The sequence below is a fragment of the Lagenorhynchus albirostris genome, chromosome 7 (assembly GCF_949774975.1).
Source record: "Lagenorhynchus albirostris chromosome 7, mLagAlb1.1, whole genome shotgun sequence".
Taxonomy (NCBI): Eukaryota; Metazoa; Chordata; class Mammalia; order Artiodactyla; family Delphinidae; genus Lagenorhynchus; species Lagenorhynchus albirostris.
In genome coordinates, this window is record NC_083101.1 from 1,806,554 (window position 1) to 1,828,060 (window position 21,507).

The 21,507-nt window shown below is 61.5% G+C and overlaps 1 protein-coding gene across 2 annotated transcripts; it reads left to right on the top strand.

Moving 5' to 3' along the window:
• Window positions 1–9,823: 9,823 nt before the first annotated feature.
• TMEM250 (transmembrane protein 250) lies at window positions 9,824–13,755 on the top strand. 2 transcript variants are annotated; one of them, XM_060153776.1, is made up of 3 exons: window positions 9,824–10,150; window positions 11,526–12,108; window positions 13,400–13,755. In XM_060153776.1, exon 2 carries the CDS (start codon window positions 11,585–11,587, stop codon window positions 12,026–12,028), a length of 444 nt encoding a protein of 147 aa, XP_060009759.1. In that variant the 5' UTR covers window positions 9,824–10,150; window positions 11,526–11,584; the 3' UTR covers window positions 12,029–12,108; window positions 13,400–13,755. The 2 variants fall into 2 exon arrangements, with proteins under 2 accessions (XP_060009759.1, XP_060009758.1); XM_060153775.1 differs by lacking the exon at window positions 9,824–10,150 and adding an exon at window positions 10,177–11,203.
• Window positions 13,756–21,507: the final 7,752 nt, after the last annotated feature.

Genomic DNA, 21,507 nt, shown 5'->3' on the forward strand with positions numbered 1-21,507 from the left:
CCCCGGAGTGGGCGGGTCAGGACACAAAGCCCTCCTCTTGGAGCGGTCCACTCTCTCCATACCCGAGTGCTCCCCACCTGCTCTGCTGCGGGGGTCCCATGTACAGGGGGTACAAGTTCCTCCTGGGATCAGCGCTCAGCTCACCCAAAAAAGCCTGGGCTCCCGGCGCGGCTGCACCCTGACCCGCAGCAGCGCACTCCTCATCTTGAGGACTCCCCAGAGCTAGGGCCAGGCGGCAACGCGGCCCGTTTCACGCCCAGCTACCCGGGGAAGACACTGGCACGGAGAGCGCGGACGACCAGCCCGGCCCCGGGATGCGCCAGGGCGCCCCGGGTGCGCGGGGGTGAGCAGGGAGGGGTGCCCCAAGATGAGCCAGGGTGTGCGGAGGTGAGCGGGGGTGCCCCGGGGTGAGCAGGGATGAGCCAGGGTGCCCCGGGCGCGTGGGGGTGAGCAAGGGCGCCCCTGGGTCCCCGCGGTGAGCGGGGGTGAGCCGGGGTGCTCGGCGGGCTCCAGTCGCCCAGCGCCTGCTTGGTCTCCGGGAGACCTACGGCCCCGCCCTGGAGAGACCGAGGCCGCGGCTCGAGTGCGCGGCCCGGCCCGGGGGTGCCCCCTGCCGGCTGCCGCGCGCACCAGCCGGACCGAGCCCGGGCCGCGGAGCTGGGGCGCCTCTGTCCCGGGAGAGTCTTCTGGTGCTGCGGCTCCATCATCCACAGCCTTGCGTGCTGAGATGACTTAAACTGGGGCACACAGATTCCGCTGTCCTTCTCGGAGGGTCAACAGACCAGCCCCTAGAATCCCTTTACTGCTCAGGACACCTGCATGCTGGAATGTCGGAGTCCAGGGGCCTTGCGTCTCCACGGAGTGGGGACGCCACGAGGACCCTGGCCAGGTGACTGCCGCCCAGGCTGGGGCTGCTGCCTCTGCCAGCCAGGAAACTGGATGGGCCCGGAGTCCCTCACCCCCGGCCTCCCTCCAGGGGCACGTGCTGACCGACGCTCTGCCCCTGCCCGGGTTGCGTTTAGTTTATTTCCCTCCACTAAACCCTCAAAGCCCAGAGGGGCCGGAGGGCCTAGGACCTTTGGCCGGGCTGGAGAGCTTCTAGGGGCGCAGAGAGGAGCTCAGAGTCCCAGTGGAGGCAGCTGCAGGAGGACCATTGAAAGCATCTGGAAGGATATAGGGTGTGGCGGGGAGGGGACGGGTCAGCTGAAAAGGCGTGAACACAGCCGGACGCGTGCACGCCTTGGTGGACGCCCACACAAGGCCACCCGCTCGGCTTGTGTGAGGGCTGAGGCCTGGGTCCCATCAGCTGGCACGTGAGGCCCACACCCCGCCGTCTGCACAGGGGGGGCCCCTCTCACCTGCTCCTCCACCCCAAGCCTTCTTGCCCTTCCAGCGCTTTTTATGCAAATTCAAGTATTTAGGAATGTATGTTTTTATTGCCCCCGTTTCTTTTTCTTTTTATTGTGGTAAAATATACATAACACAAAATTTACCATCTTAACCTTTTTTTTTTTTTAACCATCTTAACCTTTTTTTTCTTTTTTTTTTTCTCGCGGTACGCCGGCCTCTCACTGCTGTGGCCTCTCCTGTCGCGAAGCACAGGCTCCGGACGCGCAGGCTCAGCGGCCACGGCTCACGGGCCCAGCCGCTCCGCGGCATGTGGGATCCTCCCGGACCGGGGCACGAACCCGCGTCCCCTGCATCGGCAGGAGGACTCTCAACCACTGCGCCACCAGGGAAGCCCCATCTTAACCATTTTTAAGTGCACAGTTCAGGGGCATTAAGTACATTCTCGTTGTTGTGCAACCATCACTACCATCCTCTCCAGAACTTTCTCATCTTCCCAAACTGAAACTCTGTCCCCATGAAACACTCGCTCCCCTCCCCTCCCCCAGCCCTGGCTCCGCCATCTGCTTCCTGTCTGTGGGTTTGACTCCTCTAGGGCCTCACAGGGTCGGGATCGCACAGTACTTGTCTGTTGCGTCGGCTGATCTCGCTGAGCGCGATGCTTTCCAGGTTCACTGCCTTTTACTGAAGGAGTTTGCTGCCCCTATGGGCTGACAGTCCAGCAGACAGGCTGTTCTTTGGCCCCAGTGACCCTCAGTGCATTTGCTGGCTAAGACCATGTTGAGCCTGGACACCGTGTTCCAAATAAGTGTCCCCCTTTGCCGTGTCCCGGACCACCCATGGCTCCAAGGCCCCCAGAATGATCAGGTCGCAGCTCTCCTTCTCAGAGGCATGGACACCTTTGCGGCTTGTTTTGCAAATGACGGGAGGAAAGATTCCCCTTGGCAGGAGAGGCTGCCGGTTCTCAGGAGGCTCTGTCCGTACCAGCGAGAGCAGGCAAGGGGTGTGAAGGCAGAACCGCAGGCGGGGAGTTCCCCGCCCCCCAGCCCCGAACCTCGCGCCTCAGTCATTGTCTGCAGCAGAGAGAGCAGGGGTCCAGCCACAGCAATCGTCAGGGGCCTTAAAAAGTTAGCCAGCGTCGGCGATCCATCCCAGGGGAAGGTGAAAGATGTGCACACCCAGGTTTATGGACCAGGGTGCGCATCACAGCATTGTATATGCTCACAAAACACTGACACCAAGGCTCGTGTCCAGCTGGAGAGGAATGATGAGGTGACAGGACATTGTGCACCAGAACACAGGTGGCCCCAAAGGCCAGATTTATGAAGAGTGTCCACTGACATGGAAAGCGTTCCTTACGAAAGGCCAAGTGGGAGAGAGCAGAATGCAAAGCCAGGTACCCAACAGAGTCCCGCTTTGACAATTAAATACAATACTAGAGCACTTCGCCGGAGGAGTGCAGGCACCAGGGAACACAGCTTGTCCCCCCGCGTCCCAGGGCAAAGCCGGGCTTGTCCCCAAGGGGCCCCACAGGGCAGCTGGGGAAGCAGCGGAGGCAGGGTGTGTGCTGATGGCTTAGCAGAGGCCACGTCCACCAAAACGTAGGGAGAGGGGTAAAGAGGGGCCCTGGGAGAGAGGGGGGTCCCGAGGTGGGGTCCCGAGATCCGCGCAGCAGTCAGGAGCTCAGACTGAAGCACGGAGACCCAACCGCCCCGATCAGCTCGACCAGGTGTACATGGCCTCCCCTCTCCCTCTCTCTGTCTCTCCCTCCTCGTGTGTGTTTTCCTTTTCTCCTCTGCTAGAATTACACAGGAAGCAGATTCGGTTCTGGTTGAAATACACTCGCCAGATTTTACAAAAAGAAACACTTCACAAAGCTTCGGTTCCCTTCTTAAAGCACAAAGCCTCGTGCGGTTCTCCTTGGTGATTTGCGCTGGTCTGGGTGGTCCTGTTGGACAGGGAGGTCTTTAGCAGGTACCAAGGGAAACAGGCACACAGCCTTGGTCAGAAGGGAAGCAAAGTGATGGGGCAACGGGACTGCCTGGGTCCCCACCACAGGGTGCACTGGGCGAGCTCGGCTCCGTGCCCACCTCGGGCCAGACCTTGAGTGGAGACCACCTCCTCCCCGTGCAGGCCCAGGCGCAGGTTCACCCTGGCCTGACTGCCTGTCACCACCCCCCCACCCCCCACCCCCCACCCCCCGCAAAATGGACAAAACACAGTTTAAGTCAAAACCCTCATTTAATCAAGAATCAGAGGGAGGAACGGACAGACGCCAAGGGAACCGTTCCCAGTCCATTTCGGCTCCGCTGTTCTGGAAAAGACCAGGAGGGAGCTGGCATCCACACCGATGTGAATGCCAGGGCTTCTGGAGCCAAGCGAAACCAGAGTGGGACTGGTTCCAGATGGTGACTTCCAGGCCCGGCCATCCAGGTGACACATGTGAAGGCTGCTGCATCCCCAGGGCAGCAGCTGACGGGGATCCAGCCAAGCGCCTGGTGATGCGCTAGACCTCCGCGAGTGGGAGAGGGAAAGGGCCGCCCTGTGGAGACAGGTGGGCCCTGACCTCCCCGTCCTGCTACGGCTTAGCCCCGCCCCTGCCCCCGGGGGCGTGACGCACAGCCATCCATCCTTTCCGGGCCTCCAGATTATTCTGGGGCTGATTAAATTAGCGAATGTAATCACAATCTGAAGCAAGTTAATTGAGAGGATTTATTTGGTCCTGACAGTTTTATGCATGTTTGATTAAGTATTATAAGGTTTGTTTTTGATTTTGCATAATTTACCTTTAAATCCTGCACTGGGGGGCCCATCAACCATTAACGACCAAAATAAACCTCTTTTAAGATGCATCTATTTATGATTTATTTCTGAATGCAGTATCTTCCAGATTTTTTTGGTGCTGTTGCCAAACTGACAAATATGTTAAAAGTAACATTTTGAGCCATCGCGTTCACCTTATAAATCTTCCGGAATGTACACAATTCATTAAAAGTTTTGAAAGAAGTGCAGGTTAGCATTTATATTGCAACAAGTGACATATAAATGCCTATGTTTTTTTTCCAAGCGCGCCATAAAACATACCCGCCCCGCCCGTCTCCTCCGAGCCTGACAAATCGCACACCCTCGGGGGTGATGGTGACTCTGCCACAAATCTTCCCTCCTGTCAGCACAAAACTGTTCAATCAACGGGAGTGTGAGTTCTGTCTTTTGTGAAATTAGCACAGGAGAAAATACAACCTGGGCCGGGGAGCGGGGCGGTGGGTGCTGGAAAGGGGCCAAGCCTCCCCTGCCCGCTTCACGGCCTGGGTCTGGGTTTCAGGAGGGCACGTCCGTGAGATGGTGGGCCTGCCACCCGGGAGGAGGTCAGGACCACCAAGGAGACGGGCCGTGTGGTCTCCTTCCCACGGTGAGAGGCCGGGTCCCGGTCCGGGAGCTCGGTCACTGGAAGCATTTAACGCGCACGCACCCTGCCCCGGCCCTGGCTGAGGGCTCCACACTCTGAAACCCTCACCAACAGCCACTGGGGATGCGACATCCAGCTCACGGATGGAGGCTGGACACTTAGGGGGGTTACGTAGCTTAGCCCACCCACTGCAGAGCCCGGGGGGAGTGGGGAGGGAGGGTGGACACACCTCTGAAATCAGGGCAAGTCCAGCTGCCTGGGCCACCCCCCGGCGTCACCCCCCAAGCCTGGAGCCGGGGATCTCCGTGCTGCCCCGGCAAGCAGCCCCAGCTGCTTCCCTCCCACGCCCTTTACCCCTGCACCGTGCGCCCAGGGTGCCTGGACTGGAGCCGGGCGAGCTAATGCCCGCGGATGTCACTGGGCGGTGCCAGGCTGAGGCTTGTTTCCCTCCAAAGCCTGGGCCCCCAGTTCTGAATGCCTGGCACAGGGCAGGCACTTAATCAACCAACCAACCAACCCACCAACCAACAACTCAAGTAGTACTGGGCCGGCTGTGTGCCAGGTACCAGGGCTACAGCTGGAGCTCCAGCTCCAGAGGGGTGGGGTGGGGTGGGGGGCGGCGGGAGGCCTCCCTGCCAGGCACCACCATGCTGAGAGTGGGGTGCCCACAGCTAGAAAGTGCTGGAGCCAGAGCTCAACCAGGCAGGCTGGGTCTGGAGCACACGCTCCGGCCATTCCCCTGCCTTCCGTAACTGCTGTCCACTGCTTCTGTGGCGACCTCTGGGGGTCCTACTGGCCCCTGTGACACACTGGCCGAGAATCCACCTTGAGGAGAGGGCATCCTCTCTGGACTCACAGGGCTAAAGGAGGAATCACATCAGGAGTGGGAGATGCTGTGATCTGTTAGCCAGGCACGATGCCCCCCAAAGATAGGCTGGGATTCTGTAACCGAGGACCAGCAAGGAAACAGCCGTTGGTGAGATGACTAGGGATTTTGCCAGAGTGCCAAATCAACTAGTGATGTCTGCAGCGAGTCCGGAGGAGATGGCCCAGTATGCATGCCACGTATTAGCCACCCGTGGGTGGTGAGGAGTTTGGGAGTCAGGCCTGACTTGAGCAGAAATCTCTTTCCTCGTCTGTAAAGTGGAGGCAAGGCTATTTCCCTTGAAGGTGGTTATAAGGATGTGAAATATGTTCGCTCAAACCATCTGGGCATGTGACAAGACCACCCCAAACCTAGTACCGTAAAGCAGTAACCTCAGGGTCCATGAGGCGGGGATTTGGACAGGGCCCAGACAGGGCTTCCCTGCTCTGCGCCATCTGGGGGCTCAGCTGGGAAGACTCAAAAGTCAGAGGGTGACCCAGAGGGCTGGAGCCAAAGTCACCTGGAGGGCCATTCACTCGCAGGTCTGACACCTGCCCAGGGACACCCGAAGGCTGGGCTGAGCTGGGCTGCCCATGACAGGCTGTCCACACACCCCCACGTGGGCCTGCATCTCACAGAGCAGCAGCTGGTGCTCCCAGGGAGCGTCCCGGAGGCTGAGGACGAAGCTGCACAGCCCCAGAATCACGGGCGTCACTTGGGCCTCAGGGTCTGGTCACTAAGGCAGTCCAAAGCTAAGGGGAGGGAATTCGAGTCCGTCTCTTTTTCTTTTTCGGTGGTTTTCAATTTCACTCCCTTGAGCACATTATCATTTTCACACATTTTACGTTCTTTTTTTTTACATCCTTTTAAAAACATTTTTTCATTCCAGTTTATCATATGATATTGAATACAGTTCTCAGTGCTATATGGTAGGGCTTCGTTCTTTATCCATCCTATATTTAATAGTTTGTATCTGCTAACCCCAAACTCCCACTCCATCCTTCCCCAAGCCCCCTCCCCCTTGGCAACCACCCGTCTGTTCTCTACGTCCCTGAGTCTGTTTCTGTTTCGTAGACAGGTTCATTTGGGTCGTATTTCAGATTCCACATATAGGTGACATCATATGGTGCTTGTCTTTCTTTTTCTGACTTATTTTACTTAGTACGATAATCTCCAACTGCATCTATGTTGCTGCAAAGGGCATTATTTCAGTCTTTCTATGGCTGAGTAGTATTCCATTATATATATGTACCACATCTTCTTTATCCATTCATCTGTCGACCGACATTTAGGTTGTTTCCATGTCTTGGCCATTGTGAATAGTGCTACTAGGAACATAGGGGTGTGTGTATCTTTTTGAACCAGAGTTTTGTCTGGGTATATGCCCAGGAGTGGGGTTGCTGGATCACATGGTAGTCTGTCGCTTGATGGCGAGGTGACTGCAGGGCCGTTTACAAGGACTGTGCGGTCGCTGCACGCTAACGTGCCTGACTCCGTTGTCGGGATATTTGTGAGGATTAAACCCACTGTCACGGGGCTGGAAGTCACACTGGCCCTGCCCGAGGACTGGACAGTTAAAACATGACTGCGGGGCCTTCCCTGGTGGCACAGTGGTTAAGACGCTGTGCTCCCAATGCAGGGGGCCCGAGTTCCATTGCTGGTCAGAGAACTAGATCCCACATGCATGCCGCAACTAAGAGTTCACATGCCACAACTAAGGAGCCCACCTGCCACAACTAACACCCAGCGCAACCAAATAAATAAATGTTTTTTTAAAAAAAATGACCGCAGAGAGGTCAGCCCCTCCCCACACCCAAACCTGCAGGACAGCCTGATGTCTGGGTTCACTCAGCCTCTACTGTCCGGGCAGCAAGAGCCACTCCTTGTCTGGCCCCTGAAGTGACTGGATCCTCACTCCCTAGCAAGTGCAGGGACAGTGGAGGTTGTGGGTGGCTAAAGCCGTCCCAAACCTGGCAGTCTACGCCTTTAGCATTCCCTGTGCGCCCTGTGATAAATGCTTGTTTAAACCTGGGTGAGGGAATTCCCTGGCGGTCCAGTGGGTAAGACTCCGAGCTTCTAATGCAGGAGGCCTGAGTTCGATTCCTAGTCGTGGAACTAAGATCCCAAATGCCGTGTGGTGAAGCCTATATATATATATATACATATATATATATATAAAACCAGGTTTAAACTAGGTTTCTGCAAAGGCACAGAGTAGAGGGTTTGTGCGCCATCAGGCCTGCTGTAGGAGGCTACTCAGCTCCACGGTAACTCCAAAGCAGCCACAGACAACCAGGGAGCGGGTGCGATTTGGCCCAGGGTGCCCTGGTTTACGGCCGGGGCCTCGAAGCCTCTGATGGACTCAGGCGCTTCTCAGGCCCTTCACGAGGTATCACAGCGGCCGGCTCTGCGACACCACATGCACCGTCCCAGCAGGTGGCGCCAGGCCACTGCCCACAGCCTGGACACCCACGGGAAGGGCGGGGACAGGAGGGGAGGGAGGGATGCCTGGGGGGATGGAGGGCATGAAGGAAACCCCCACTGAATCCCCACACCGGGCCGAGCCTGCGAACAAACACGGCACACTTCGGCGGGGCTCCCCCGGCCCTGCCACTGAGCTGGCTGTGAGGACAAGCCTTGTCTTCGTCCTCGGGGCTACTGAATGAAGCAACAGAACACAGCAGAGCGCATGGTCAGGAGAAGTACTGTTTGTGAAGCTTCTGGAGTTGTTTAAACATGTGCGTGTGTGGACTAGATCACAATGAAAAGATACATCTGACTGTGTGGGCCATGGTAAGAAAACTGAGCTAGTGGGAGAGGCTGGTCCATAAAGGTAGCTTTCGGGGTGTAAGAAAGGCAGGACTGAGAATCCCCCCTGCCAAGGCGGGGGAAGGGGTGGCACATAGTTGGAGGTGGCTTCTCAGAGGTGGGGATATTGATCGGGGTCTTAAAGGGTGAGTAGGAGCTCGTTGGGTGGAGGACAGGTAGAGGGACAGAAAAAGGAAGTGTGAAGGGACACGTCATGGATAGAAGCAATGGGGCCTCCTCACAGAGCCGGGGAGGGGGGCCTGTATAGGGCATCTCAAGGGGACAGAGCTGGACCAGGGTCTAGGGAAAAAAACCAGCACCCTGGGGTAGGGTGCAAAGCAGGGGGGCCACTGTGGAAACCCAGCAGCAGAGAAGATGCATTTTAAGAATCACTTCTTAAAATATCCCTCTTCTCTCCCATCCTCTCCTGCTGCCACTTCGCCTGATCTAGAAACTTCTCAAAATTCTCTGGGCCCCTTCTTCCCCTCTCCAGCATGACCCTGCCAGACTCTCCTCACCAGCAAAGCTGCAGCTGAAGGGATAGGACCACACGTGCCCGCAGGCATCTGACCCCTTCCTACACGACAGGGCGAGGGTGTGGGCGGGTCGGGGTCAGGACTTGCAAGGGGAGGTGACGGGCTTGCAGGTAGGGGCTCCTGCAGGTGGAGGCTCTCCGCCCTGGCGGGTCAGCCGTCTTCTGTAAAGGATGCCCGAGGAGTTGGCCTCTATCAGAGCGTCCAGTATCCAAAACAGCGACCAGGACCAGGACCCGCAGGCACTGGGGAACAGAACCAGCCGTTCCCACGTGTGTGCAACTAGCAGCTTCTCCACAATTGATAGAATTCAGGCAAATAGAACTTGCCGACTAAATCCAAGGCGCGTGAAGTTTCCCCCACCCTAACCTCGATCGGATTAAAATGTTTAAACACGTCTACACGGAAATCCTCATTCTCCTGGCAAAGGGCAACCCCAGGGCTCCGTGGGTGTCAGCCAGCCCGCCCTGACTCCCTACACTTGGGGACCTTGGTGTCCGTGGGTGGTCAGCCGGCCAGTCTTCCCTACATTTGGGGACGTGCGTCCATGGGTGGTGTCACGCAGTCCGCTTCAGACTCGCCGGGCGGCAGACACGCAGGACCGCGGCCGATCCCGGGACCATTGGCAAGCGCTCTCCCAGGGCCGGAAGAACAGCTGCGCCCGTAGGGCCCGCGCCTGCGCACTGCCAACCGCCTCGGGTGCGGCGGCGCATGAGCAGAGGAGCTGCCCGGGGGCTCCGCGGCGCAGGTCCGCTATCTGCGCCTGCGCAGGACGGGCCGAGGCGCCGGCGGCGTAGGCGGGGTGGTGTAGTCGGCTGGCAAAGTCAGGGGCCGCGCGCCGCGCCGCGCGCGCACGCACGCACGCACGTACGCCCAGGGGAAGCGCCGAGTTCCGGGCGCTCGGTGTCCGCACGGAGCTGGGGGAAGGGAGGCGCTCTCCGTGTCAGCTCGGGCGGAGGGGCGTGAGGGAAGTCCTACGGTGGCCGCAGAGGGACGGCGCTACGGCTCCCACGCTAGGCCAAACGCCGCCGGCCACCGGGCGCGGGAGCCCCTGGCCCTTCGGGGCGGCCCCGGGCGGGGACGCGTGAGGGTCCGGGCCGCGCCGTCGGCACCATGCGGCCGCCCTGCTCCCGGAGCCCCGAGGGACAGGGGGCCGCGCGGCTCGGGACGCCGGCGCTGAGAGGGCACCCGGTGAGCGGGCGGGGGTGCCCGGGCGGGGCGGGGGCGGCTCCCGGGGGCGCTACGGGTCGGCCCTGCCTCCGGGATCTGGGGCCCGGCACCGCCAGAAGCGAGCGCGTGGGTGCCGCGCGGACGCCCCGGCCCCGATCTGGAAGCCCGTGGCGCACATGCGTTGCCCGCGGCCAGGTGGTGATGAGAGGATGGCGAGCGGCCCGCCCGAGGCCGCGACTCCGCCGCGTGAAGGGAGCACCGACATCTGAGTGCCATTAGCTGCTGTCAGACCGCGTTCAGACCGAAGCCTGTGGGAAGGGCTGGGCCTGTGGGCAGGGGCGGGTGGACGCGCCCGGCCTCCCCCTCCTCCGCCTCCGGCCAGAGCACCACGTGGGCGGCCGGAGAGTGAGCTAGCAGAAATCCCCCTGCAGGCCCTCAGGCTACAAGCCATGCGATGGGACGCAGATGCCCTCGGCAGTGCCTCCCCAGAGCCTGTAACCAACTTTGCTGCTCCGATTTTACACGTCCCGAACTCCCAGTTCTGTGTTTCCAGCTACGATTCAGGCGAGCTATAAATGACACTTGCCAGGCAGAACTAGAGAACCACTTGCCGTTTCTCCTCTCCTGTGGCGGCCCAAGCCACAGGGCCCGTGCCCTGCGACACCACCACTGGCCCTGGGCCGCCATCCTCTCCGCCAGGCACGGGCAGCACTTGCCCGGAAACGTTCCATTTGCCTATAACCACAGCACCCCTGCGAGCCCAGCGCTCGACATCCCCGTTGTGCAGAGCAGGGACGGTCTCGGGGGGTGAGGTGACCTGGCAAAGGTCACTCCTGGTGAACGACAGCACGAGGGTTCAGGCCCCGCAGGGGAGCCCAGAGCCCGGTGCCGGCTGCCTGGTCCCCAGCACTTGGCCTGTCAAGTTGCTGAAGAGAACGGCCCCCGTCTGCCCTGTGGACACCCTCTCCCTCCTCCTGTCCTGTTGTGTGGCTGCCACTCGGGGACTTATTCGCCCTGGATAAAGCAGCCACAGAAGCGCAGGCAGGCATGGGCATCCCAGATCAAAGCCGGACGGTGAGTCCAGTGAAGGGGACTCGCCGAGCCTGGGGGAGGGGGCGGTTAGCCAGGGTTTCTGTCGGCCCTTCCTCGTGGGTCTTGGCATTGACTGCCAGGGGGCCTGCGGCCACTGTCCTGACCCTTCTTCCCGGAGTCGCTGGTGGAATTTTGGTTCCCACGTGATTGGGGCTCCCTTTGGAGTGTCCTCGGTAGCAATTATGAAAAGAGTAACCCCGGGGGATGTGAGCGGATCCCAAGTCCCAGACTCGGTCTCCCTGCGGCCCCGCGCTGGCTGATGTCCCGGCTGACCTGGCTCCTCTCCGTGTCGCTCTTCCTGCAGGCCCACGCCTCCCCCGGGACTCAGCCTCGGCCTCCCAGGCCCAGGCACCCGCGACGCCTATGCTGACTGCCGCCCTGGGCCCAATGCCGGTCATGCCCATCCCCCGGCGGGTGCGCTCCTTCCAGGGCCCGCACACCACCTGCCTGCACGCCGCCTGCGGCCCGGCGCGCGCCTCCCGCCCGGCCCGCACCAAGTACAACAACTTCGATGTGTACGTCCGGGCACGCTGGCTCTACGGCTTCATCCGCTTCCTGCTCTACTTCAGCTGCAGCCTCTTCACGGCCGCGCTGTGGGGCGCGCTGGCCGCCCTCTTCTGCCTGCAGTACCTGGGCGTGCGCGTCCTGCTGCGCTTCCAGCTCAAGCTGTCGGCGCTGCTGCTGCTGCTGGGCCGGCGGCGCGTGGACTTCCGCCTCCTCAACGAGCTGCTGGTCTACGGCATCCACGTGACCATGCTGCTGGTCGGGGGCCTGGGCTGGTGCTTCATGGTCTTCGTGGACATGTGAGGGCGCCGCGGGCTCTTCCGGGGACGGTTGCTGGTGACCCGGCCGTAGATGCACCTGCAGTGGGCGCTTTTCTCGACGCGGTAGGTTGGGGCCCTTTCTGCCCTGTGTCAGAGGCATGAACACCCCCCCCCCCCCGGCGCCTGCGTCTCTGGCTCAGGAAAGGGCTGAGACTTCTGTGAAGGGGACACTGGTGCCCTCCCTCCTGCTGGCCTTTGCTCGGCCCCTTTCTGTGTGTGGTTTCGGTGCGGTGTCCCCTGCGCCACCTGCTTGTGGTTCCAGCCTGCACTTTCCAAGCTATCCCCGGGGCGGGGGGGCGGGGGGGGACGGGTATGGGTCCAGTCTATACTTGGAGAGCTTGTGTCCCTGTCCCCTCTCCAGGGCAATGGTGTCACCAGTGGTGTTGGAGGTCCCCGGGCGGGGTGTGCTACCCAGGTGCAGATCTGGAGGGGAGATCCTCCTGGCCGCACAGCCCCCTCCTGTGCACGCCCGGCCCCCCGCCCTAGCCTTGGGGAAGCGTCAGCCTCCACCAGCTGGTGCACCACACTGCCACCAAGCTCTTCACTCTGCCCTGGGCCACCGAGTCCTCGCTCAGCCCACGGACGCTCCTCCATTTGTTACCCTGAGAGGCGTGGGGGTCCTGAGTCCCAGGCCGGGCTTCAGTGGCACCTCGGTTTGCCTGTCAGTGCCTAGATCAGGGGCCAGCCCAGGGGAGTGCCGGGTCCAGGGCACCACTCTTCAAGTGTGGATTTCTGGGGAGGCAACTCAGTCTCTTTCTGGCCTCAGGGGGCTTTCAGTCTCTTCCCCTCAGGGGACGTCCAGGTTCGAGACGTGTCTGTTGGAAGAAACACCTCTTGGAATCAGGGTTGCACCAGGGCTGGACCTCCGAGTGAGGGGCTCGGCGGCCCCTTTGTCCCTGCCTCGGCGGTTGTTAGAGCCGCTGGGAGTACAAGGCAAAAATGAATGTGGGCCAGGAAAGAACCAGTGGTCCAGGGGGGCTTTCGGTTGCAGAGAGAACATACCAGAGGGCCAGCATTTTGCCCAGACCCCTCACCGTGGCCTCCATCAGATGGGGACAGGGTAGCCGCAGGCCTTGTGGGCAGGCGAGGGGCACTGAATAATTCAGCTGGGACAACAGCCAGAGGCGGGACATAGGGCCCCATATTGAGGGTGACAGGGAGGCCGATGCTACTTCACCCCAAGTTGTCCCCACACCCGCAGGCACGGGCGGTAGCCCCTTCAACCCTGCCTGGCCGGGTCCCCCAGTGGCCAGGGGGAGCTGTCGGGGCAGTTGTGTGCCACTGGAAAAAAAAGCCAAATCAGGTAAAGGAGGCAAAAAACACTTGGCTGTAAACTGTGCTCTTTAATTTGTAGCCAGCTTCTGTCGGACGATTGTCCACTCGAGGTCAGTGGACGGCTCCTCCGAGGGAATCGGGGGGTGAGTCTCTCCCGGTTACCTGGACGGCAGGCAAGGAGCCGACCCACACGGACCCCACTTCTCGGCGCTGCAGAGGACGTTTTGCACCAAATCATGCTGTTTCCTAAAAGCTTTGTTTTGTGTTAGTTGACTCACGTTACTCTGAGGCCCCCTCTGAGGTGGGCACGTGTCCACGGGGCTGGGGCAGCAGGGGGGTCACGGTGGTGTGGACACAGAGCTGCTTGGTGTCTTGAGTGCCTGTGAAATTCTTTATGAAGTGAGCCACCTGCATTAAACTTATTTTTTTAACACATTGACAGCGTGACTCTTTGAAGCTCAAAACGTTTATACCTTTTTTAAAGGATATAAGCAGCCCCAAATGCCACAGATGCCATTCTTCATGAGTCAGATCCGAACCTTGCAAAGCAGCCGTCTGCCATGCTGGAGAAGGAGTGTGATGGGCTGTAGGGCCACCCTGCCATGAGTCCAGGGGCCCCACCGCTGGAGCCTGTCCTGGGGATTTGGCTGGGGTGGCAGCGAGAATTTGTCAGCGCTGGCCAAGCGGGGGGCCTGGTGAGGTCCAGGAGGGCTGAGTTCAACCAACAGGCGAGTGTGTATCGTCCTTATCAGACAGATGACGCCCTCAAGTGCCAGGACGGCAGCCGGATGGGGAGACGCTTACCCACAGGAGAAAAACTGGAAGGAAACCAAGGTTAGGAATCCTTGTGTAACCAAAAAGCAATTGGAAAAACAAGCGACAGGTTATTAGTTAGTATCTCTATCGTGTAAAGGCTTCCCTGGCTTCTGTGCAGGGGATGCTCACGTTTCTCCCTTGCAAAGACTTCCTCCCACGTGATGATGAGGGTGATGCCCTTCCACGCAGCCAGTGTGGCCAGAAAATGTGGCCCCGGAAGAGCTGGGGGTCCATGACAGAGCGGCATAGCTGCCATCTCTGGAATTTTGTGGAACTTGACATTTCAGAAAAAAACAATCCGAGTCCTTTTGGGGTTCAGCCTGTGGTGGCAGAGTTGGTAAAGTCCTCGCAAAAGCCCTGGCCCCCCGAGCAGTAGCAGAGGACCCTTGGGAGGGGCAGTTTGCTGCACAAAGCCTGGCCGAGGAGCGGGTGGGGGTGCGGCTTCCCGGCCGGGAGACCCCTCTCGGGCGTGCTGGCTTCACTGGGAGCGGCTGGCAGTGGGCAGCACTGTCCCAGATCTGTCCTCTCGCCGCGCCGGAGCCTCGGGTTTGCCCACCTTCTGCAGCGTCCACAGGCCTCCTGGCCTGGCCTCCCCTGGTTTTGCGCAGGTTGGAGTGTTTTCTTCAGTGGGTCTCTAGACCGGCGCTGTCCAGCAGGACTCGTGTGTGGTGGGGGTGCTGTCTGACCCCGTCTGGTGCGGGAACCACCAGCCCGTCCTCCGGGCTGAACGAACCCGATGTCCTCCTGGGGGGACAGTCACCATTTTCAAAGAGCACACGCTGAGCCGGCCACCGCAGGGAGGCAGGGGCATTCTGCCCAGACTGTGCCCTAGTTACCAGTTTGGGCACCGTCCAGAGAGGGGTCTCTGCCCGGGGACCCCGGCAGCAGCGCCGCTGCTGGGGGGGAGACAGCACCTGGACGGTGGTGGTGACACCGGGCCTTGATTTTGGGAGTCGGGGAGGGTGGGGGAGGGCGGGCAGGCAGTGTGACCACAGAGAAGGGAGCTGGCCAGGGGAGGGGACGAGCAGTGCCCCAGCGAGAGCTGGGGGCGGGGCGAGGCCTGGGAGAGTCGGAGGGGGCACTGGGAGCCTGGCGGCCTGGGGAGAGGACGGTCAGATCTGGGGGCGGCCATCCCGGGCAGCAGGAGGTCAAGGCTGGGGCAGAAGCCGGCAGCAGTGGGGTGGGGGCGGGGAGGAGGGGAGAGGGGCTTCCCTTCAACAAAGAACAGGGCCTCGTGGTGGCCTCCTTTGCACCGGGTGTGGGGGCCTCTTGCTGGCCTGCCCGTGGGGCCGGCCCTCCCTGTGCTGAGGGACCCCGGCCTGGAGGGTGGGAGGGGCTGCCGGTGGGAGGTGAGCCAACAGTGGGAGGGAGGCAATGGCAAGAAGGAATTTCTAGAAGCCACACGGTTCTCTGAGAAAGTCCAGGTGCCGCCCAGGCCCCGGGCAGGGGTGGACGAGGTGCCCTCGAAGACGCCCTCTTCGTCCCTGTAGCTGCTGCTGGCAGCCCCGGGAGGGGATGGTAGCCGGACCCCCGGTGGGACCACCTCCCCGCCTGCCTGGGAGCACAGCCCAGCGGGAGGGACGCAGCACCTGCGCCGAGGGCGGCCAGGGCGGGCGCAGCCCACCTCCGGACCGGAGCTTGACCCCCGGGCCGCTGCGGAGGGAGGGCCGTCCGCTGGGACCCGCCTGTGGACATTGATGTTCCCTGACCTTGAGAGGTCCCTGTCTGCTCCAGCGCCTGATTGGAGGAGGGAGGATGGCAGGGCTTGCTGCTGACTCAGCGCTTCCTTCCCTCGGCACAGGCTGGTCCTCTCCCTTCTCCCTTTTTGGTGTTGTTTGGAAAAGGCCCTCTTCCGGGAAGGTCCTTCCTCTCATCCCCCAGGAGGCCTGGTTCCTGCAGGGGCGGCTTTCCAGAAAATCCCCGGCAGCCTGACAGCTCCCCAAAGATGGAGGGCCCACCCCCCATCCCCTCCCCCCGCCTCACCAGCATCCTTGCCCTGGAGGGGACAGGGCCACGCGGGAGCAGCTGATTCAGTGCTCGTGGGCCCGCCCCTCCCCCAGCCGCCGCCGGGCAACATGCCCAGGCAGGCTGGCAGCTGTGTCACCCGGGGCCTCAGGCAGGGTTGCTGTGGCTCTCGCTGTGTGGCCCGCACTGCACCCGGGGCGGGGGCGGGGGTGGGGGTGGCAGACTGATGCTGGGAGGGCCTGCGCGGGCGGGCGGGCGGCGTGCCAGGCGCCCCTGTACAGGCGTATCCACGGTCCGATGCAGAAGAGGCCCGCGGGAGGGTGCTCGGGCACGGCCACCACAGCCAGGAAGTCAGCTCGTCCTCCTAAGAGACGGCAACTATGCCAACCTGGCCACGTGCAGGCTCCCAGGAGCCCAGGGCGGGCAGAGTTCCCCCACCTCTGGCTGGTCCAACAGTGGTCACCTGCCGCCCTGACCCGGGTGGCCCGGAGCCCCGGGGCAGGCACAGGCTGAAAAGGGCGGGCACTGCCACCCGTGCGGACTGGCCAGCTGATGGGAGCAGCCTGGGCCAGAGGGGGCAGGGCATAAGCCAGGACCCCCAAGGGCCCCGAATGACAGGCAGCCCAGGTGGACGCTGGGCAGGCCCTGAGCCCAGGGCAGGCAGATGCCAGCTCTGTGGGCCCCGTAAGATGCAGGACCTTCCTCGGCATCCCCGGTATAGGGAGGGCCATGGAAGTGGGGCGAGCATCCCGGGAAGGGGGGGACGTGCGGGCTGGAGGGCCGTGCGGTCAGAGTGGGTGGGGCCTGGGGCAGCCGCGCCCGCCCCCCGCCCCACCCCCCGCCAGCCTGTCCCTCTGGACACTGCAGTTCACCCCTGCCAACCGTGGTTGGTTAGAGAGCGTCTTCTTCAGACAAAAGCCCCGGAGTCCAAAGCAAGTGTCTGACCCTTGTTCGTTACCCGAGGGGACCAGGACAGTGCTCCATTCTGCTTCCTTAGACACCAACGACCAGTCCCGGCTGACACGCTGCATGGATGTTCATACAGACTCAGTGCAGACTAGGGGCCCCGGGAGCAGGCCCGTCCCCGAGCTGAGGGCCCCGGAGGCTGGGCAGGGCTGTGGGCCCTTCCTTCCTGTGCGTGCGGAAGGAGCCGGCCGTCCTGCAGTGGAGGCCACCTTCCTGCCCTCACTGGGGTCAGGAGCCAGGCACCGGCTGGCCAAGGCCGAGATGGGGAGGCGGACGGTCTGGCCCAGGGCCGGGCACAGCCAGGTGTGCGGGGAGCTCCCACATACAACCTGGGCCCCGCTGGTAGGAATGTTGCTCCCCACTCTGACCACCGGCTGCTCTTGTGAAGGGATTCACCTGACCAGAGCACGGGTTTCCAGTTGCTTCCGGTGTGTGCCTGTGCCCTCTCCCCTCCCCCCACCGTGCTGCCACCTTGGCTGGGCCTCGCTCCGGCCCGGAGCACCCCTGTCCCTTCTGTCCCATGAGCCCGGGGGCCCCCCTGGCCCCACCGCTCAGCTCTGGCTCCTCCAGGCCTGGGCTGCTGCCCGGATGCCCACCTGTGGAGTTTGCAGAACCGAGAGGGCCTCTGCCGCCTGTGGCTGTGGGCAGCCCTTCGATGATAGAAATCTGGCTTTTAAGTGGGAATTCGTCGTTTACCACAGCATGGTGACGTAATGGTAACACGAATTATTTGTATGTTTTTCAAATGGTACTGCGATGACCCTGTTTCCCCAGCTCCCTCAATGCCTAAAAGTGCCCCGTGAACACGACTATCTTCCTAATCCACAGCCTGGGCTGACTCAGCCCGCGCTCGATACCCACCCGTGTCCCGAGCAGACGGGCCACCGAGGCGCACTTCGGAGCAGCTGCCGCCATTTTTGACCCACCCCCCTCCTCTTGCCATGTGCTGGCCGGTGCGTCCCAAGTCCTGTGTGTGCGTATGTGCACGTGCACGTGCCTGTGTGTGCGTATGTACACGTGCACGTGCCTGTGTGTGCGTATGTACACGTGTACGTGCCTGTGTGTGTCCTCAGTTTCAGGTCCTACCCTGTTCACCCAGGCTCTGAGCAGGGCAGGTGGATGGGTCCCGGCCCTGCCACCCTCTGTGCCCAGGGCTCCCTCTAGGTGCTCTTGGAGAGCGCTGGGGGGCTCGGGCCCCCGGGAACGGGAGGCCCCTGATGGCCATTATCCACGTGCTCCTGCCTGGAAGACAGTGGGCTGTACTCAGCTGGGAGGCTGGTGTCCTGGCTCCGTTTGCCTTTCCTGCTTGGGGTCAGCTGGTCACTGTTGTCGGAGCCCACCACGTGGGGAAGGGCCTTGTGCCCTGCCCCTGGGGAGGGAGGGGTTGCTTCTCTCCACCACCAGCTCCTCCTGTGAGATAGGGGGAGTCTGGACTCACAGCCCGAGTGGACGGGGCTGCTGGACATGGCTCTTCCCAGTGGGGCGGGGAGAGGGCTCTGGGGAGTACCGCCCAAGGCCAGCATTTCCTCCCGGGGCGGGGGCTGCAGAAGAGGGTGCAGCGGGCTCTGATGTCCCCTGCGACCCAGACCGGCCTGTGGCCGAGCTCTCCTGGCTCCCTTCTCCAGGAAGGTGCCGGAAGCCAGGGGTGGGGACTGCAGGCCCTGCTGGGGGGTGCAGATTGGATGGCCCTGGTCTTGACCTCAGAGACACGTCCCAAGGGGACAGCCTGTAGAAGGCCCTTCTCGAGGGGACCTGGCACTCTGCACACAGTGGTCGAACGAATGAGCGGTGAGTGGATGGGGTTGTCCTGTCTCGGCCCTTTCAGGGCAGAATATCGCAGACCTGGTGGCTCGCAAACAGCAAACATCTGTTCTGACACTTGTGGGGTTGGAAGTCCAAGGTCCTGGAATGGGCAGAGTCGATGTCTGATGAGGACGGCTTCCCAGATCACAGACACCGTCTTCTCTGAGCCCTCACGTGGTGGAGGGGGCGAGAGTCTCTGAGGCCTCTTTTTTTTTTGCGGTACGCGGGCCTCTCACTGCTGTGGCCTCTCCCGTTGCGGAGCACAGGCTCCGGACACGCAGGCTCAGCGGCCATGGCTCATGGGCCCAGCTGCTCTGCGGCACGTGGGATCTTCCTGGACCGGGGCACGAAGCTGCGTCCCCTGCATCGGCAGGCGGACTCTCAACCACTGTGCCACCAGGGAAGCCCGAGGCCTCTTTTATACGGTCACCACACTAATCCCATTCTTGAGGATGGAACCCTCATGACCTAGTCATCTCCCCGAGGGCTCACCTCCTAATACCATCACCTGGAGTCTAGGATTTAACATATGAACCTGGGGGACACACACACACTCAGACCATAGGTGCCCCTGCATCCCCAGGGATCGCACTCAGTAGGCCCTCTACTTTCTCAACGACGGTGTCCAGGGTCACTCAAGGCCTCTGTAAGCTGGGTCTCAGGGGCGGGGTGTCTCCCTCCAGAAATGCCCACGGGCATGGGTGCTTGCATTTTGCTGAGTTATTCCTGGAAAGGCGGCCCCACTGTTTAGGACCTGGCCCCCGGAAGTCCTTCTGCTTGTCTCACCTGGGTGTCTCTAGCTGCAGCGGCTGAAGCCTTTCCCAAGTCCTGTCTGCATCCTGTCCTCCTCCTCCCCGGGGAGCTTATGCCCAGCTCTCACCTGCATCCTGTGGAGGCACTGACTGCCCCCCAAGCTGCCGTGCCCACCCTGGCATGACTCCGCGCCAGACCCTGCTGTCCTTCCTGGGAGGAGGTGAGTCACCGCAGCCGCCTGGCCCTCAGCCTTCTCGGGAGCAGGAGCAGCCAGCAGCTGCTTAACAGCTGCACTAAATGTTAGAGGGAAATTTAGGACAAAAGAGGAAGAAGATTGGAGCGTCCAATTTAAACCGAGGGGAGGCATCCAGAAACCAAAACGGTGCTGCCCTAATTCACGTGCAGAGAGAGCCACGGGTTTGCAGCTTGTAACGAGAAACCAGAATTCTCACCCAGTTTCCTTCCGTGCGAGGGACCCAAATTCGCCTGCCCAGGAGCCTCCGCCGGCCCGGGGCACCGCAGGCCCCTCACTCTGGCCGGTGCACCTGCCCTGCAGGCCCGCTTGAGGCCTGGAGGGGATGGGGAAGGGGCCAGAGGCACTTGCGCAGACAGGTGCCCCACCCCCAGCTGCACCTCCAGCCCAAGGCCACGCGGGGTCTGGGAGGCGGTGCCTCACCCTAGCAGTGCCGGACTCTTGCGCCCCAGCTGTGGGTGCGCTCTTGGACAAGGCTCCCAGCTGGAGAAGACGGTGCAGTGGAAGCAGAGGCTGACCCCAGAGAAGGGCTTTCGGGGAGGAGTCTGGGGCCAGGTGAGCAAGGCTTAATCCCCAGCGTAGCCTTCGGCAACTTCCTGCCCCTTAATGAGGACCCCACCCTCAGTGGAACTGCCAGGCCCGGCTGCTGCGGGCTGATCTGTAAGACAGCAAGAGGGCAGGAGCTGGGCCTCTGGATCCCCTCCCCAACAGGGGCCCAGCCCTGAGCTGCAGGCTTGACTTCACACCTGCTGGCTTTGTCCACCCCGCTGGGCCCTGACTCAGCCTCCAGGCTGGATGGGGTCTGTGTGCTGACACCGGGTCCCTGCCAGGGGTGTTTAGGGATCCCCGGTTCTCCGAAGCCAGTCTGTACCCCCATCACAGACCCGTGCTGGAGCCGCAGGTAGGACCTGAGAGGGGTGGGCACTCCTGCCCCGTCTGTAAAGGGAACTAACAGAAGGAAAGGAACGCCGCTCTGCCTGGGGTTTGGAAGGGCAAGGGCGGTGGATTACGTGATAGATAAATGGTACTCAACCCAGTGCCTGCTCAGTCCTTCAGCTGTGAGTAAAATGCCCCCTCCCACTGTAGAGACTAAAGAGGAGGGAGCTTGGTAGGCTGTCAGGGAGAGAGGCACCATCTCCAGGTGTCCGCACCCCTGCAGCCTGCCTGGGGCCAGGCTACCCCCGACCCAGTGGCTTGCTCAGGTCGGGGCAGGGGTGAGAGGAGCAGGCAGGTCCCCATGGACACAGGGCAAGGTGGCCACGCTCTGCACCCTCAGCCTCCTCGCTCTTTGTGGCCGATACTCAGCCCGGCTCCTCCCTCCTGGCCCTTCCTGTGTTTTATGGGTTTTTAAAATAAATTTATTTATTTATTTATTTTTGGCTGCGTTGGGTCTTCGTTGCCGCAAGTGGGCTTTCTCTAGGGCTCTAGGCGCACGGCCTTCAGTAGTTGTGGCACGCGGGCTCTAGAGCGCAGGCTCAGTAGTTGTGGTGCACGGGCTCAGTAGTTGTGGCGCACGGGCTCAGTAGTTGTGGCGCATGGGCTTAGTTGCTCCGCGGCATGTGGGATCTCCCTGCACCAGGGCTCGAACCCGTGTGCCCTGCATTGGCAGGCGGATTCTTAACCACTGCGCC